The following is a 15911-nucleotide window of genomic DNA, read 5'->3' as shown; positions in this document are numbered from 1 at the left end:
TGAGTCCCGGGCCCGCCGCGGGGGGCCGCCCGGCCCTGCTTTGGGTAGGCGTTGAGCGACCGCCCGCGCTGCAGAGGGTGACTTCGGGCACCGCTTACCTGTCGGCCCATACCGGTGCAACAGGTCTTGGCGGAAGCAAACAGCACCTGCGCGTTCTATTTAAAACAATAAGAGCTTGGGCGCTTCAGCAAACCGCCGCTTGCGTTCGCTGTTCGCCTTCAATAGTCAGGCTTTTCCATTGTTGGGGACGGTGTTTTGCATTAAAGTTGGCTTGTTGGGGTTTTTTCTCAGTCTAGTCAAAGTTGCATGCTGCTCCTGCAGGCTTGACTGGGATTTGTTTGCAAGTTTTTTATTCCCGAAACTGGGCAATAATGTCGAGGTGCCTCCTTTGTCTCAGATTCTCAAGAAAAGCTCACTTAGAGTTTGGAAGTCTCTGAACCTTTAATAGTGGTTCTGTAAACTTTCCAAACAGGAGATGTCCACTTTTCCATTGGCTCCGTTTTCCCCAGCCATAACAGATAGCTTTTCAACACAGCTTTCCTTAACCACCAGCAAAATAAATTTGCTGTCTGTAAAGATAAGTTGTAAGAGCATTGTTACAGCAATCTACCATCACCCATTACGACTAAATTTTTACTGGGAGGGACCAGGAGAAACCCAGCTTTACTTCATAATATTTCAGCATTCAAGTACCAGCTGATATTGATGGTGGCTGTTGCTCTAATCTAGCGTGTTTCCGGGTTTGCTCTTCATCAGTGTGGACTGTAGCCCTATTACTTGGGATACAGAGGGTGTGCTTGTGAGCTGAGACAATACACACTAATGGCGTCTGGGGCTTTAACTCATCTAACTTGGTAGTTCAGAAGTTTGGTGGGGAGGCATTGCCATTAGTATTTTTGAGGGAAGAAGTGCATTAGTTATATTTGTTGGTGTGGGTTTTTTTTTTTTTTAAAGTTTGGACACTTTGGTCAAAGCAAAAGTGTGTAGAAGTCACCTGCACTTTGCATAATTCTTCTGCGTGATTGTTTTTTTTCCTGTCAAAGTTGCAGGTTTAACTGCATACACACACGGCAGAGATACTGGGCTAGTAAAAAAATATTCCTGTGCATTTTTATTAAGTGGCCATGGTAAGCAGGCCCCTTGTCAGTTTATAGAAGATAACAGATAAGGGTGGCAGACCAGTCTGTTTCCAGTCCAGTTGGAGACAGTACAACACAGCAGCTATGCTGTGGTATCCTCACAGGGAGCAGCTTATAGCACGTGACTGTATCTCACGCTCCTGTGTGTGGGTCTGCTTATGGCAGAACAGTGGCAGTGGTATAACTCTGCCCCAGGTCCCTCCTGGTATATTCACAGGCCTTGCAATTGAGCCCCAAATGCTTCTGATAATGGCGTGAAGGAGTTCACAAGACAAAACACCTCACTTAGGTGCTTTTGCTGTGGGAAGTAGATAATTTTCACTACTCTTCTACAGATACACTGTCTTTTTTTTTAGTGTTAGCCATAGAGTGTGCTTATTTCTAAAAGAGTTGTCCTTGCATGTCTTGCATGCATTGTCTTTGCATGAATAGCCTTTCCTGCTTAGTGTCATCCTTTGTAGTCTGAATCAAGCCGCTTGTGTTTGTAGCTTATTTCATATGTGTGGCTGTACGGGGTGGGTTTTTTACACTGTTTTTGCGACTCCATCCCTCTCTTCAGCCTGGAACCCAAAATTCTAGAACCCGAGTCCCATCCCTTAGAATGACAGCTATCTCAAATGTTATCTGTCTGGGCAAAATTTCTCTAGTTTGTGTATTTTTCTAGACATCTGGGATTGGTTTTTTGAGTAAAAATCTGGTTGCTGGCCAAACTGTGGCTTTTCTATAATTATTCAGGTTGTAACAGCAAAATCCTGTATTACGACAACAGTAGAGTTTGTTGTGGGCCAGTCATATTTACCAGATCTCCAAACGTTGAGTGAAATCTCTCACGTTATTTCAGGCTGCAGTGTTCTTTTTTCCTGTTCTAGACTTACCTCTCACTGGTGTGAATGAGCACTGAGGTCCAAGCACGTGTTTCCTTTAAAAGGAATACGGGCCCATTCTGAAAGAAACTCCCCTTGTTGCTGGAGAGATGGCTGAAGAGGTTTGAGGCTGAAGTGAAGGGGTGGTGTTGATTTTATTGTCCTATGTCTCTGTGTTCACTGTGATGAAACCTAATAGAATTTATCCCCCCAACTGTAGAGCAGCTGTGTACCTTATTCCCCTCAGATGAAGGCCTGACTATTGACCTGAAGAATTTCCGGAAACCTGGTGAAAAGACCTTCACCCAAAGAAGCCGCTTGTTTGTGGGGAATCTGCCCCCAGACATTACAGAGGAAGAGATGAGAAAGTTGTTTGAGAAATATGGCAAGGCAGGTGAAGTCTTCATACATAAGGACAAAGGCTTTGGCTTTATCAGGCTGGTGAGTGACTTGCTACCTTTGGGGTGTTTTTGTGGCAGTGACTCACGTCGGAGGGGTATTGCTAATTGGGAGTAGGTGATGTTCAGATATTTTGCTAATTAGGCCTGCTGTTGGATTTTAGTAACCTGGAATATGGGATCAGCTTCTGCGAGTAGTTTGTCTAGAGCTTGTTATGAGAAGGAATGTGAATTCAGGCAGCTTGTGACAAGATTTATGAGATATCTGATAAAATTATTCCCAAGTCAGCTGGTAGAAAACAAAGAAAACTGTCATGGGCAAGATGGACTTCCATTTTCTGGAAGGGTGTGCACATGGAATTTCTATGAACGCAGGTTGTCATGCAGTATTCCTGCACTGATGAATGCCCTTGAGGTAAGGGATCTCTGGATGATCATGTTGAATGATCCAAGGGGAGTGGGTGGAGCATAAGGTTCCCATGCCAAAAACTGGGGTGCTTTGCTGTAGTGGAGCTGCTTGGTATTGACTTAAATGAGTGGAGCGTTGTGGAACTGGCTTAAGATGTCTTTCATGGATTGTCTTACAATCAGCTTTTCCTTTTACAGTTATTAGACTTTGCTAATAAGTGAATCTTGATTTTTATTTTTTAATGTATTTGTTTAAAAAAAAGGCACGCTGAGGAGCCTTATTAGAATTATGTCTGCTAATGATAATTTAATTGTTTGCTTAGATCATACTGGTTGTTGGATTGTCTGATACATTTTTCTGCCTCCAAACCCTGTACATGCCTATTCAGCTAGAGTCATTGAAAACAGAGAATAGCTACGGTTTGTTAGGGCACTTTTTACCCTGATCTGGGAGGATTATTTGTTCCTCTCTGTGAAGTACTTGTTCAAGAGTAATAAGCTTCTGACTGTTGTGACTCTGACTGACTGCTTCTGTACTGCATTGAGAGTTTTAATGACAACTTCTTTTTATCTTCAGGAAACTCGCACTCTGGCAGAGATTGCAAAGGTGGAATTAGACAACATGCCTCTACGTGGGAAGCAGCTAAGAGTGCGTTTTGCATGCCACAGCGCATCGCTGACAGTCAGGAACCTGCCTCAGTTTGTGTCCAATGAGCTCCTGGAGGAAGCCTTCTCAGTGTTTGGCCAGGTGGAAAGGGCTGTGGTTATTGTGGATGACAGAGGACGATCCTCTGGGAGAGGCATTGTGGAGTTCTCAGGGAAGCCTGCTGCTAGGAAAGCCCTGGATAGATGTAGTGATGGGTCTTTCCTGCTAACGACGTAAGTGTGGAGGGCAAGAAGTGCGATACTGGCATGTGTGCAGGTTGATGGGTGGCACTGGCTTGTGAGCAATGTTTCTCAACACCAGAGTGGGACAGATGAGCCGGGGGCAGGAGGTGGTAGATGATTTACTTGGGGAGGGCTTTACGTAGCTTTATTCCATCTGAAAAAACTTCTTCTGGGAAGTTAAGTACATAGAACTTTCTGGCAAGCTCTTTCTGGATAAAGCCTTCTTAGGGCGATTAAAGCAGCCTTCAAGAAGCAGGAGCTATTTCGGAGAGAATCCATATCCTTTGTTGGAAAGGAAGCTCAAGTGTTAACTGTGCACTGTGGGTCGCTTCAGAGGCGAGTCTTGGGGTGGGACTCCGCTCAGCGTGCCCTGCTGGGGTGGCATGCTGATGTGCCGCTGTGGCCGTGGGAACTGTCAGAGAAGCTGGTCAGATAGGTTGGATTGTTTGGAGTTTTCGCCATATTAAACTTTTCCTTGTGCTTGAACATTGTAAGGCAACAAAGCATGCTCTTGCATGATTACGTGAACTTGCTCAAGTACATGATTCTGGATGGGTTCCAAAGAGCACGGCTTGTTGCTCTAACTATTAAGAGGGAGCTAGTTTTGATCTCTGGAATATAAAAATCATTGTATATTTTGTATGTACGCACCTAGAATTTGTGAATAGAATACTTCCTGAGTCTGGGGCTGTATTGCTAATCTGTAAAGTCATTTCATAGGCTTTGTGCTGCTCTCTTCTCTCCTTTCTCTTGGAGGCTTGCATATGGCACAGCTGTACACAAGCACGTTCTGTTTTTAAAAGCAGGTGGTGGACTGTGGTTTTGGTTTTTTTTTCCCTGAGACCCTTTGGAGATAACCAGCATAGTGCTCTACAGGAGCAAAAACCACCTTTTAAAAGTGATCGTGCAAAACTAATCACTACTAGTGTGTAACTGAGCGTAACAGTCAGTCTTGTTTCTAGCTGTCAGTGTATGAGACTGTGCTGTCTGGGACAGCAAACCAGTATGTTGCTTATTTCTAGTTATGGTTTGGTTTTGATTAATTTTTTGATTAATTTTCTAGTTTATCACAGTTCATGACAGTAACAGCTAGATAAACTGGTCGGAATTGGTTCACACTGGAAAATAAGACTATTAGTAATAATATGTCACATTGAAGCGAAAAGCTACATTGTGGATTTTCAGCTGAGGAGAGGGATTTTAGCCTCTCCTATCCTGCCTTCCTGCTGGAGTCCAGGCGCTTCTTGGCATAGCTTGATCATGTCTCTTCCCCTTCCCCATCTCTGGCACATGGGGTTGAGGAACTAACGAGAAGCTGCCGTGCTGCTTTGTGCTGAGGATGAGCAGTCTCAGTGCTATGGTGGGGTGCTAATCCAGAGATCGAGGCCACTTCTGTTAAATACTGTCTTTTGCACGCAGAAACGAGGAGGACAGAAGCACACACGTCTAGTACACCAGTGGTGAAGTGCACCAGTGGATTTCTGGGATGGGGGGAATTCAGACAGGGCCTCACAGGCACTTAGAGAGCGCTTGGCAATAACGGCACATGGTGATCTCACCAGGAGAGTGTGACTGAACGGCACCGCCAGCAGCCTCCACTGAGGAGCGGTGTAGTTACCCTTCGCTTTAGGCAGCTGTAAAAAGGCACACGAGGAGCTGGCCCTGTAGCAAGGGAGGAAAGGGAATAAAACCAGACTCCAGGGACTACAAGGCTTCATGCTAAGTAGATCCTACTGGAGAGTGTCGAGTTCCAGTTAAGCTGTTAATTAGAACCAGTAACTGCAAGTATTATTTTTTCAGTACAATTTTGGTTTGGATTCAACAAGGATTTTGATTAACAGTTCAGCTCCTATTCTAGAAAGAGAAAAATGTGTTCAAAGTGATTTCTGTTTTCACTTTGGTTGAGATCCCCAACTGCTCTGGATCTCTCTGGGCAGTGCTAAAAACAGTATTGTGTAACTTCAGACACAGTACACGTGCTTTCCTACACTTGCAAGCTCATTCTTGAATTTTCTTGAAAGCACATCTTCTTTTCTTTACAGATTCCCTCGACCTGTCACTGTGGAGCCCATGGATCAGTATGATGATGAAGAGGGACTACCTGAGAAACTAGTCATCAAAAACCAGCAATATCACAAGTATGTGCTTGCTGTATGATGGGAGATGAGGCTGCCTGTGGGCTAGGACATCCACTGGTGCCTCAGTCTTAGGAGGGTGGCTCATCAGTGCTACTAAAGGTCCTCTTTTTTAATGTAAACGTGACCTGAGGCTGGAAGGAGGAGTGTATATGCTGTTACCTTGCCATGGTTAGCTGAAAGCAAGCAGTGGGTTTGGATCCACACTGCTGGATAAGACTGGCAGCCTCCATGTATTTTTCCTAAGTCGGAGTTGTTGGAATAAAAAGTTGTGTCCAGTTGAGACAGCGTGAGGTTCCCTTGCTCAGGTGAGAAGCTGAAGCAAAGACTTAAGTTACTTGGTCTAAGTCTTATGGAAAGTCTGTAGAAGAAACAGGTTTGAACCCACAGTAAAAATTTAAGGAATGATATGAATAGCATTAGGAGATTGTAGAGCTCCCCAGGTATAAGGCCATGGTCTTTGAAGGCTTTCCAGTGTAAGTAGGTGTCATGTGATCCCAGCAGTAGGAATTAGTAAACCATGTGAGCTCATGAATGTTTAAGGCTGGTGAGAACTTCAGGAGCTGGGAGGCTGCATTGGGATAGTCAGGGACTGCAAAGATGCGTGAAAAGACCACACACGTTTGGGCAGCGTTTGTTTCTGGAGTGGATCCATCTGTAAGGTGTGCAGCAGGAGCAAAGGCTGTTTTCAAGAGTACTTTTAAATGTCTCCACCCGGAATCTTACGGTGTCTTACCAAAGCAGTGTCCTTGTTCATTATGAAGGAGGATGGGACACGGTTTCCATGTGTAATTAATCGTGCAGGAGTATTCTAAGCTTCTCCTTTCAATGAGGTGATTCCTGAGGAGCAGACACACTGGTGTCTCAAGCGTAGCTATTTGTGAGAAAGTAAAAGACAAAGTGGTTCCTTATTCATTGTGCTAAGAAATGGATTTCTGACAGTTAAAAGGATCTGCCATTGCATTTAACACACAGCTGTATTTTTCTTGGTTCCTCCTTGCTCTTGAAGCATTCACTAGCCCTTCTTTCTTTGACAGGGAGCGTGAGCAGCCTCCTCGATTTGCACAGCCTGGCAGCTTTGAGTATGAATATGCCATGCGTTGGAAGGCTCTAATAGAAATGGAGAAGCAGCAGCAAGAACAAGTAGACCGCAACATCAAGGAAGCTCGAGAGAAGCTGGAAATGGAAATGGAAGCAGCTCGCCATGAGCACCAAGTTATGCTCATGCGGCAAGGTAAACAGAGTATTGGGGACATGGCCCTGCGACATGCAGGGGTGGGTGACTCGGCAAGAGCCCGCTGAAGGCGAGCTGTGGTCTAGCTGCTTGGCTGGTAACCGAGCACGGTAGCGGCAAATGAACAGGGAGGTGTTAGCGTGTTGCTCAAGGCTCTGTTACCATATTCACTTGTGTGTTACGGTTCTGGCTCGGGAGTTAAGAGCATGGGAGATGAGTTTGATTGGGTTTTTTACTTTTTACAGATTTAATGAGACGCCAGGAAGAGCTGAGGAGAATGGAAGAATTGCATAACCAAGAAGTACAAAAACGTAAACAGTTGGAACTCAGGTCAGGGGCAGGTTATGAAATGTTGGGAATCTATACTGTTACGGAATGAAACGCTGCTTCAGTGCACCTGATTGTTCACTGTGACACGTCAATACCTAAAGAAAGAGTGGCTGGTTTTTTGGGCCATTTTGTTCATAGGGAGACTGTGCGGTTGCTTTAAGACGGAAGACTTAGGAATTGCTTCCACTGATTAGTATTTGGTTTTTTACAGTTCTGTGTCCAGTTTAGCTCCCTGACCAAGGCAGATAAAAAAAATCAGAATCTGTGAAGTGATTCTGTGGCTTCAGTGCTGCAGGTTGGGAAACCCCATTCTAGCATCTATCTTTTCATTTGAAGGATAACTTAGTCTCAGATGTCTCTCTCCATTCCAGCTCTTCCTTGTCTCAAGTGATTTTGAGAAGCTCCAGGAAGACCTCCAGACTACTTCTGTAGAGAAGTGGCTTGAGAAGTGTCTGGCTTATATGCATTATATTGCCTGTAGTCATCCTGTTTTAGAGAGCTGCTGTGAACATGGAGTCATACAATCATTTAGGTTGGAAAAAACCTTTAAGGTAATCAAGTCCAACCATTAACCCAGCACTGCCAAGCCCACCACTAAACCATGTCCCTGAGCACCTTGTCCACAGTCTCTCAAATCCCTCCAGGGATGGTGACTCCCCCACCTCCCTGGGCAGTCCGTTCCAATCCCTGACAGCCCTTTCCATGAAGGAATTCTTCCTAATATCCAATCTAAACCTCCCCTGGCACAACAAGGCAGTTCCCTCTTGTCCCATCACTTGTCACTTGGGAGAAGAGACCACCCTCCCCACTCTGCACCCTCCTTCCAGGCAGTTGTAGGGAACAATAAGGTCTCCCCTGAGCCTCCTCTTCTCCAGGCTGAACACCCCCAGCTCCCTCAGCCGCTCCTTAGGCGACACACACATGGGTGTGCTCATGTTGGGTTTTATAATGAACCCCGTAGAACTGAAAGTGTTGGGAATGTCTTGGTGCACGTACATGTTTGTTTTCATCCTGAGGTACCTAATGTTTTACAACCTCAGGACAATGATAAAGTTGTAGGTTTCCAAAGGAGGCCCATGGGGCAGCACCGTGATGCGAGTGGGTGGGGTATGTTGTGCTGAGCACCTTGGGCCTTTTTGCAGGCAAGAGGAAGAACGCAGGCGCCGTGAGGAGGAGATGAGAAGGCAGCAAGAAGAGATGATGAGGCGCCAGCAGGAAGGCTTCAAAGGGAATTTTGCTGATGCGGTAAGAATGCTGCTACCTTCCCATTACATCTGGACACTGATATTTGATTTTTGCTGTTCCACAGCACGGGGCTTTCTGCCTTTCTGTTGGTTAAGGGAATCTACAATTTTAGTGCATTTGGCCCTAAATTATTGACTCCCTCCAATCTTGTAACAGTTTGGAAAATAAATAACCCTGTTACCGTCCCACTGCTGTTCACGTAGGACCCTCACTAGCTGTCTTGCCGTTCAGTAGCACATATGCTAGCTGATTTTATTCTAACAGTAGCAAAGATGTGCTGTCCTGAAGTGCTGCTGTAGAACCCTGTTCTGGTCATACACCCAGCTGTACCCCCAGCCTGCAGTCGCTCCGAGTCACGCTCGGATGAAACGATCCCAACTTGAGGCACTGTTGCAAGCGCTATAATTGCTTGTATTTAAGTCAGTCAAGTATTTTCTTGTAATGTAAAATGTGTGGTAACCTGCCTTTTGATAGCAGTATCTAATTCTCTAAACAACGGTCTTACATTCATTTCCCAGCAGCTTCCTGTTGTGGCGGCAGCTGTGGTGCTGTCAGGGTGGTAGAGTGGCATCGATCCAACTGGGTGGCACGTATCCTAGCCGAAGAATTGCCCCCAAAGCAAGCTCAGCTAAATGTATGGCAAACCAAAGGGGCCAGAACCGTGTGACTGCCCTAAGCGTGTGAATATTACCCTGTGTAGCAGGACTGATTTCTCTAAATAATCATGCCTTCCTCTGATAAATAGTGGTATTGGGACTGCAGGTGAAGGGAAAGCTGTTCTTCAGTTCCCACTGTGGAACAGGCAGTACCCTCGCTGAAGTGGGGAAGTGCTCCTGGCTTCGCAGTGAGGGAGATCTGTGGTGTGTCCTTAATAAAAGACAGACTGAACTCACTAACTGGTAGTTGAACGCAAGTGGCCCGGTCGTGCGTCGTTGCGTAAGCTTGTGTCCCTTCCCACAGGAAAAGCTGCTCAGCTCTGCTGAGGAAGTCGCAGAACTAACTCAATCTAATGTGTTAACTGCCGCTCAGCAGATCTTTGCATCCAGATAGCAGATACCTCTTTTTGCTGCTGTTTGGTAAAATCTGCTTTGCTGCTGGGTGTTTTACCACAATTGTGAAAAACAGTGTTTCAGGAAGAGATACTATGAACAAGACCTCTTTGTTCAGCAGCTAACTCTGAAGATAGCTCTGATCTGCTTTTGAGATTTACCTTGGGAATGACTTTTCTACACTAGTAAAACCCCAGAATTCATTGCATTTGTATAATTATATCTTTTAAAAGCCTGAATTTTTATCAGTTGAAATGAGTCTCTTTTTTTTTTTTTTCCAGAGGGAGCCACCAGACATGCGGATGGGACAGATGGGTATGGGAGGTAAGAGTATTCTGTGGACATCTCTGTTCTATACACGTCCCTTTCCTCCTCAACAAAATCTGTCTATTTTTTGAGTGGTCTTACTGGCTTTTCATTTTGAAACTCAGTCATAGTAATCTTCTCCCAGTTCAGTGAAAGGAAACAACAGAATTTGGGAATGAGGCAGTACTTTACTTTTCTGAAGGACAGTTCCGTGAGCAGAAGGCTCTGTTGAAGCTGCTGTCAGACCTGTAGCGTGCTTCAGAATTTGGACACAAACTGGTACTGTGTTTAGTGCTAGACCTCCAGCCCAGGAAACCATCTTTATTCCTGTATTTTCATATTTTGACTACATGACGTGGAGTTTCAGGCCCCCGGTACCAGAGCAGTGAAAAGGCAGTGGGGGCTGAGTGGTTAAGGAAGGTGGTGAGTGTTAGAGCCTGATGTAATTTAGGTAATGCTGGAATGCAGCATGGCTTGGTCTTGACCTATAGTGCAAAGCTACTTAACGGTCTAGGAATCTGTCCCAAATACAACGCTGCAGGGAGCTTGCACTGTGCTTTTAGCTCTGGAGTGCGAGTAGACGCCAGTCACTGCCTGCCAGGACTATTCTTGGGGTTTCTTTGCCAGGTACCATTGGCATGAACAATAGAGGAGCTATGGGTGGTACCAACGTCCCTGCTGCTGCGCCTCCTGCCACTGGTCCCGGAGCTATGATCCCTGATGGAGCCATGGGAATGGTAATGTATCCCCATCTGCTTTTTGTGCACACCATTTAAATGCAGATGATGGCATTTCCGTTGTTAAGCACTGTGCTGCTGGAGTTGAAGCTTGCCTGGACCTGTTGCTTAACTCGTGCTGAAATCTTTAGAAGTTAATCTTGCCTTGATGCTCGTTGGTAGTTTTCAAAAGATTGAGCCAGATCTAGTAACTACTTACTTTATTCCAAGATAGCTAGTGCTAAAAGTTTGTTAGAAACATTTTAGCAACAGTACACAGTTGGTTTTAAATGGCATGATGAGAAGCACTTTGTTGAGTGAGGGCGGTTTGCGACCAGGCGTACAGCTGGGCTTTCAGGAAGTACAGCTGGGCTTTCAGGAATGTTCTGTCCATCACCAGCTTTAAAACAATTATCTCATAGAATCATAGAATGATTTGGGTTGGAAGGGACCTTAAAGCCCACCCGGTCCCACCCCCTGCCATGGGCAGGGACACCTTCCACTAGACCAGGTTGCTCCAAGCCTCATCCAGCCTGGCCTTGGACACTTCCAGGGCTGGGGCATGTCAGTGCTGTGCTAATAGGTGAGTGTGGAAATAGTGAGCGTGCTAAAATGAGTCCAGTTGATTTTCTTAGGTAAGGAGCAAAGCATCAATGGGGATTATGCTTATTTATTTGCCTTTTTAAATGTTTACATTTAATTTAGCGTTTAACTTTACTGCAGGGCGTTACGATAGAGCGTGGCTTCTGCGGCACCTGCCGTTCCTCTCTGTCCTACAGAGGATGGACCCTCTCTCAGTGCCAGCACTTGCAGTCAGCAGCACAAACACCAGCAGTCGTAGTCGAGTTTGTCCCGAAAGGTCGTCTTCCTTCAGCGGTTTATATCAGTTGGTCCAATAAACAGTTTTCTTGCAAACTTTCCTACTTAGAGTTTATCATGACTGCTACATCACGGAAGGTTTATGGTCATAAAGAACAGTTTTATTTGTCTGTAAGCTGTTGTCCCTGAGTGGTAGGGACGGTGGAGCGGCTGAGGTTAGGGGGAATTACAAGGAGGATTAAGGGGGAAGATGGAGAGGAATGGAAACGGGAGGTGAGTTCAGATCAATATGATGAAATAATACATTTGGGACCAAAAAGCAATAAGCTGTTTCTCTTACGGTCAGAAATATGTATAGTCTTTTTGGAAACTGATTTTTCTGGCCATAGGCTTGGCTGTTGTGGTTTAGTTCCAGCCAGCAAAATACCATGAAGCTGCTCCTGCGCCCACACACCCCCCTCCCCTCCCTCTTCCAGTGGAGGGGACAATCGGAGGAAAAAGACAAGGAAGGTTGTAAAATTGAGATAAGAACTATTTGCTATTTGAATATAAATGAATGATACATATATGTATAAATTAATATGTACCAGTACTACTAGTAATAAGTAATTGAAATAATAGAAAATAAAACCTATGGTACAGTTGCTCACTGCCCACTGACTGATGCGCAGCCGTCTCGTGGGTTGTGAGAGTCAGAGCCAGAGAACCCAAGAGCCGGAGCGTGATTGCAGCGAGGTCTGAGCGAGCCCTGCCAGCGACAGCAGGACCAGGAAAGCTAGCTGGCCCACAGCTCGCTAACGAACGAGCCAGCAGAGGCGTCAGTGAAGCAGCTAACGAAGGAGTCTGCAGAAGGAACAAAAAGAGAGTTAGAGAGTTAAGGAGCCAGCAAAAGAGAGCATGAAGAGTGATGGTCCCCCCACCCACTCCCCACTTATGTACTGAGCATGAGGTTTATGGAATGAAATCCTTCTTTGGTCGGCTGTCTGAACTGTGTACCCTACACTGCCTGTAGTGAGAGAGTTGGGAACGCAGCTGCAGTATCAGAAGCTGAGAAAAACCTTGAGTTTGGTGCAGGCACTCCCCAGCACCAGCTAAAAAGACACCTTCTCAGTACTTTTCTCAGCAGTGTAAATCCAGGAACAGAGCTTCATACCAGCCACTGTGAAGAAAGTTAACTCTTTCCTGACTAAAACCAGGACATTGGTGTTAGGAGTTACTGGGCCCATGTAATGCAGTTTTTTATTCATGTAGGGAGCAGTTACTCTGTGTGTTTGCTCCAGTTGCTTGGAGTGACGAGTGTCCTTCCCTGCGTGTGACGTTTCCTACGGGAAGAGTCCATGGTTACTCGGAATTTTTCACCTGTATGGATGGGAAGGGTGGGAGGAGTGCTGTGTTACTGCTAGTGCTTCCTCTGTGCTGCCAGCGAAGGGAGCTCTGAGGGTCCTGGCACCTCCCGCTGGCAGTTGTACTGGTTTGGGTCTGGGTGCAATCCCGTGGAGTCACCTACTGATACCAGCTCTGATATATTCCGTATGTGTATGGCATGACGTCACGTGTGTGGGTGTCACGGCTGAAAACCTGTGGGCAAAGAGTAAACAGAACCCAGGAGCCTAGTGTAAAGCAGCTCTGCTGTAGGTACTCACTTAGCCCTAGTCTGGGGGAGGAAGAGGCAGCGGTTTCCTGCGGTTCCTTCCCCAAAGGAAGCACCGTGGGGACCTGCAAGGGGGGGAGCATGTTGCTCAGGGAGGCCATGCAGTCTTCATCCTTGGATGTTCACAGACCCAAGTGGGTAAAGCTGTGACTAACCTAGTTTGGTGTCACAGATGCCTCTGCTTTCCGTGGGAGGTTGGCTTCCAGAGGAGGATGCTCCGAGGGCTGGAGCACCTCTGCCATGGGGACAGGCTGAGAGAGTTGAGGGGTGTTCAGCCTGGAGAAGAGAAGGCTCCGGGGAGACCTTATAGCACCTTCTAGTACCTGAAGGGGCTGCAAGGAAGCTGGGGGGGACTTTTTACAAGGGTCTGTAGTGACAGAACAAGGGGTAATGGGTTTAAATTGAAATCAGGGCGGTTTAGATTAGATATCAGGAAGAAGTTCTTCACGGAGAGGGTGGTGAGGCACTGGGACAGGTTGCCCAGAGAAGCTGTGGATGCCCCATCCCTGGAAGTGTCCAAGGCCAGGCTGGAGGAGGCTTGGAGCAACCTGGTCTAGTGGAAGGTGTCCCTGCCCATGGCAGGGGGGTTGGAGCTGGGTGGTCTTTAAGGTCCCTTCCAACCCAAACCATTCTGTGACTAGAGACCTCCTGAGGTTACCTTCCAACCTGAGTTACCTTTGATCATCTCCCCGCTGGAAGAGAGCAGCCGTGCAATAGCACCGTACCGGCTGGGAAAGGGGAGAGCCAAAGGAACGGAAATGACGGGATGCGCTCGGGGCACGAGCCTAGCGCCGCAGACTTCTCTTGGCACTGGGCTGTTGTGTGCGGCTGGCGTGGGACAGTGCTGTAGTACCAGCACTGCTCCTCGATCGCCCTCGGTTTGGGTGGTGGAAGTGTCAAGTTCTCCTTTCGCGGGCTGCGTTACTCGCACGCTCCGCGGCAGGGCACTCTCTCTGAGGCGCTGACAACTACTCCCGTACGCTTGGCTCCAAGTTACGTGAGTCCTGCCATGCTCCCGTCAGTCCAGTTTTGGGGCTGTTACTGGGTGGGGGTGCAGGTTTGTAGCAAGGTCAGCTGGAATTGTGAAATCCTGGCAGAATTCAAATCAGCTCGAACAGCTTTTAACTGCCTTTTGTTGTTCCTTGTATTCCTGCCTCTTCCGCGTTTGTCCTCGGAACAAGACCCCGCCGCCGCCAGCGGATCGCTTCGGCCAGAGCGGCGCGATGGAAGGCCTCGGAGCGATGGGAGGGAACCCGCCTGCCTTCAACAGAGGAAATCCGGGGGGTGACTTCGGCCCTAACAAGCGTCGCAGATACTAACGGGACGAAGCTACCCCCTGCACACGCCCCAAAGAGGAAAGGAGTCTCGGCAGGCCGTACAGGGTTCAGCGTGGGGGGAGGGAGGGGATATTAAAAATAGCTAATTAGGGCCTGTTTTGGTAAAGCCACTCTAGGACGAGGGAAGTGCAGTCTGACTGGTAAAGGTTTTAGATAATTTCATGTGGTGCATTCCTATAATTTCAATGTGAAACGTGGATTCTGGGAGGCTGCCGCGGTTGTTGAGTGAGGGTGAAATCGGGCGAGGACCCTAATGCCTTGACCATTCCGGTTTTCCTGGTTGCAGCTGGAGGCCCGAGACAGAAGAGCGGGATGCCGTGGCGCGGCGTGCCTTGCTCAGGAGCCCAGGGAAGTCTCCGGAGAACTGGGGCAGCATCTGGGCACTTGGCAGCTCCCATGATTCTGTAAATTGATATAGCTCCAAATGATCTGTCATGTAGTGAATCGGGGGAGATTTTATGTTTATTTCTCTTATACTTTGGGTTTCCCCCTCCCCCCCTAACTTGTAGTTATTCTTTTTATCAGGACCATCTGTTTCTTTGAAGTAGTCGTGTGCAGCCTGAGCGGCTGGGAGGCTCGTGTTTGGATGGATTTTTTGATAACGTGTTGTATCGCTGTTTATTTTTACTGGTAGTAAAGTACAATCTATTGGACAAAGATACTGTATCTCATGCTGAAGATTTAACTGAAACAAATGTTTGTATAATCTTAACCTTGCCTGTCTTTTGTGTAGAAGTACTACGAGATTTTTCATTTAGTGTAAACCGTTTTGGACACGAGCTGTAATTGTCTCACTAACATTTGAGTTTATCTGAGAATGTTACAGGAATGCATTATTAAAGTGGATTTTAAGCCTTTTTTCATCTGGTGTGTTGCCTCTTCTGTTTTTTCAATGAAAGTGTGTACGTATGGGATGAAGTAAATCAGGTTTCAGATTATGGCGCAGAAGTTGTTCTTGCAGAGCTCTGTAACGTGGATGTTCAGCCCCTCAGTATCCTGACAGTTCTCTTTGTCACAGGAGTTGAGTATCATGGAATCATGGAACGGTTTGGATTGGAAGGGGCCTTAAAGACCATCCAGTTCCAACCCCCCTGCCATGGGCAGGGACACCTTCCACTAGACCAGGTTGCTCAAAGCCTCATCCAGCCTGGCCTTGGACACTTCCAGGGATGGGGCATCCACAGCTTTTCTGGGAAACTTGTCCCAGTGCTTCCCCACCCTCTCTGGATAGAATTTCTTCCTGATATCTCATCTAAACTTCCCCACTTTCAATTTAAACCCATTACCCCTTGTCCTGTCACTACTGGCCCTTGTAAAAAGGCCCCTCCCCCGGCTTCCTTGTAGGCCCCTTCAGGTACTGGAAAGCTGCCATAAGCACTACCCCGAGCCTTCT

General features: G+C 46.9%; 1 protein-coding gene across 2 annotated transcripts; it reads left to right on the top strand.

Annotated features, from left to right (window-relative positions):
• Positions 1-7: 7 nt before the first annotated feature.
• On the top strand, positions 8-15378 carry NONO (non-POU domain containing, octamer-binding). Of its 2 annotated transcripts, XM_010152276.1 has the most exons (10): positions 8-44; positions 2250-2443; positions 3386-3687; positions 5739-5834; positions 6869-7065; positions 7311-7395; positions 8538-8640; positions 9971-10013; positions 10623-10732; positions 14363-14823. In XM_010152276.1, the coding sequence occupies exons 2-10, from the start codon at positions 2363-2365 to the stop codon at positions 14498-14500; spliced, it is 1155 nt and encodes a 384-aa protein (XP_010150578.1). In that variant the 5' UTR covers positions 8-44; positions 2250-2362; the 3' UTR covers positions 14501-14823. The 2 variants fall into 2 exon arrangements, with proteins under 2 accessions (XP_010150578.1, XP_010150577.1); XM_010152275.1 differs by lacking the exon at positions 8-44 and having other exon boundaries at positions 2229-2443; positions 14363-15378.
• Positions 15379-15911: the final 533 nt, after the last annotated feature.

This window comes from Eurypyga helias, unplaced genomic scaffold (assembly GCF_000690775.1).
Source record: "Eurypyga helias isolate BGI_N326 unplaced genomic scaffold, ASM69077v1 scaffold10785, whole genome shotgun sequence".
NCBI classification, from domain to species: domain Eukaryota; kingdom Metazoa; phylum Chordata; class Aves; order Eurypygiformes; family Eurypygidae; genus Eurypyga; species Eurypyga helias.
This window is presented reverse-complemented; position numbering and strand designations above follow the sequence as displayed.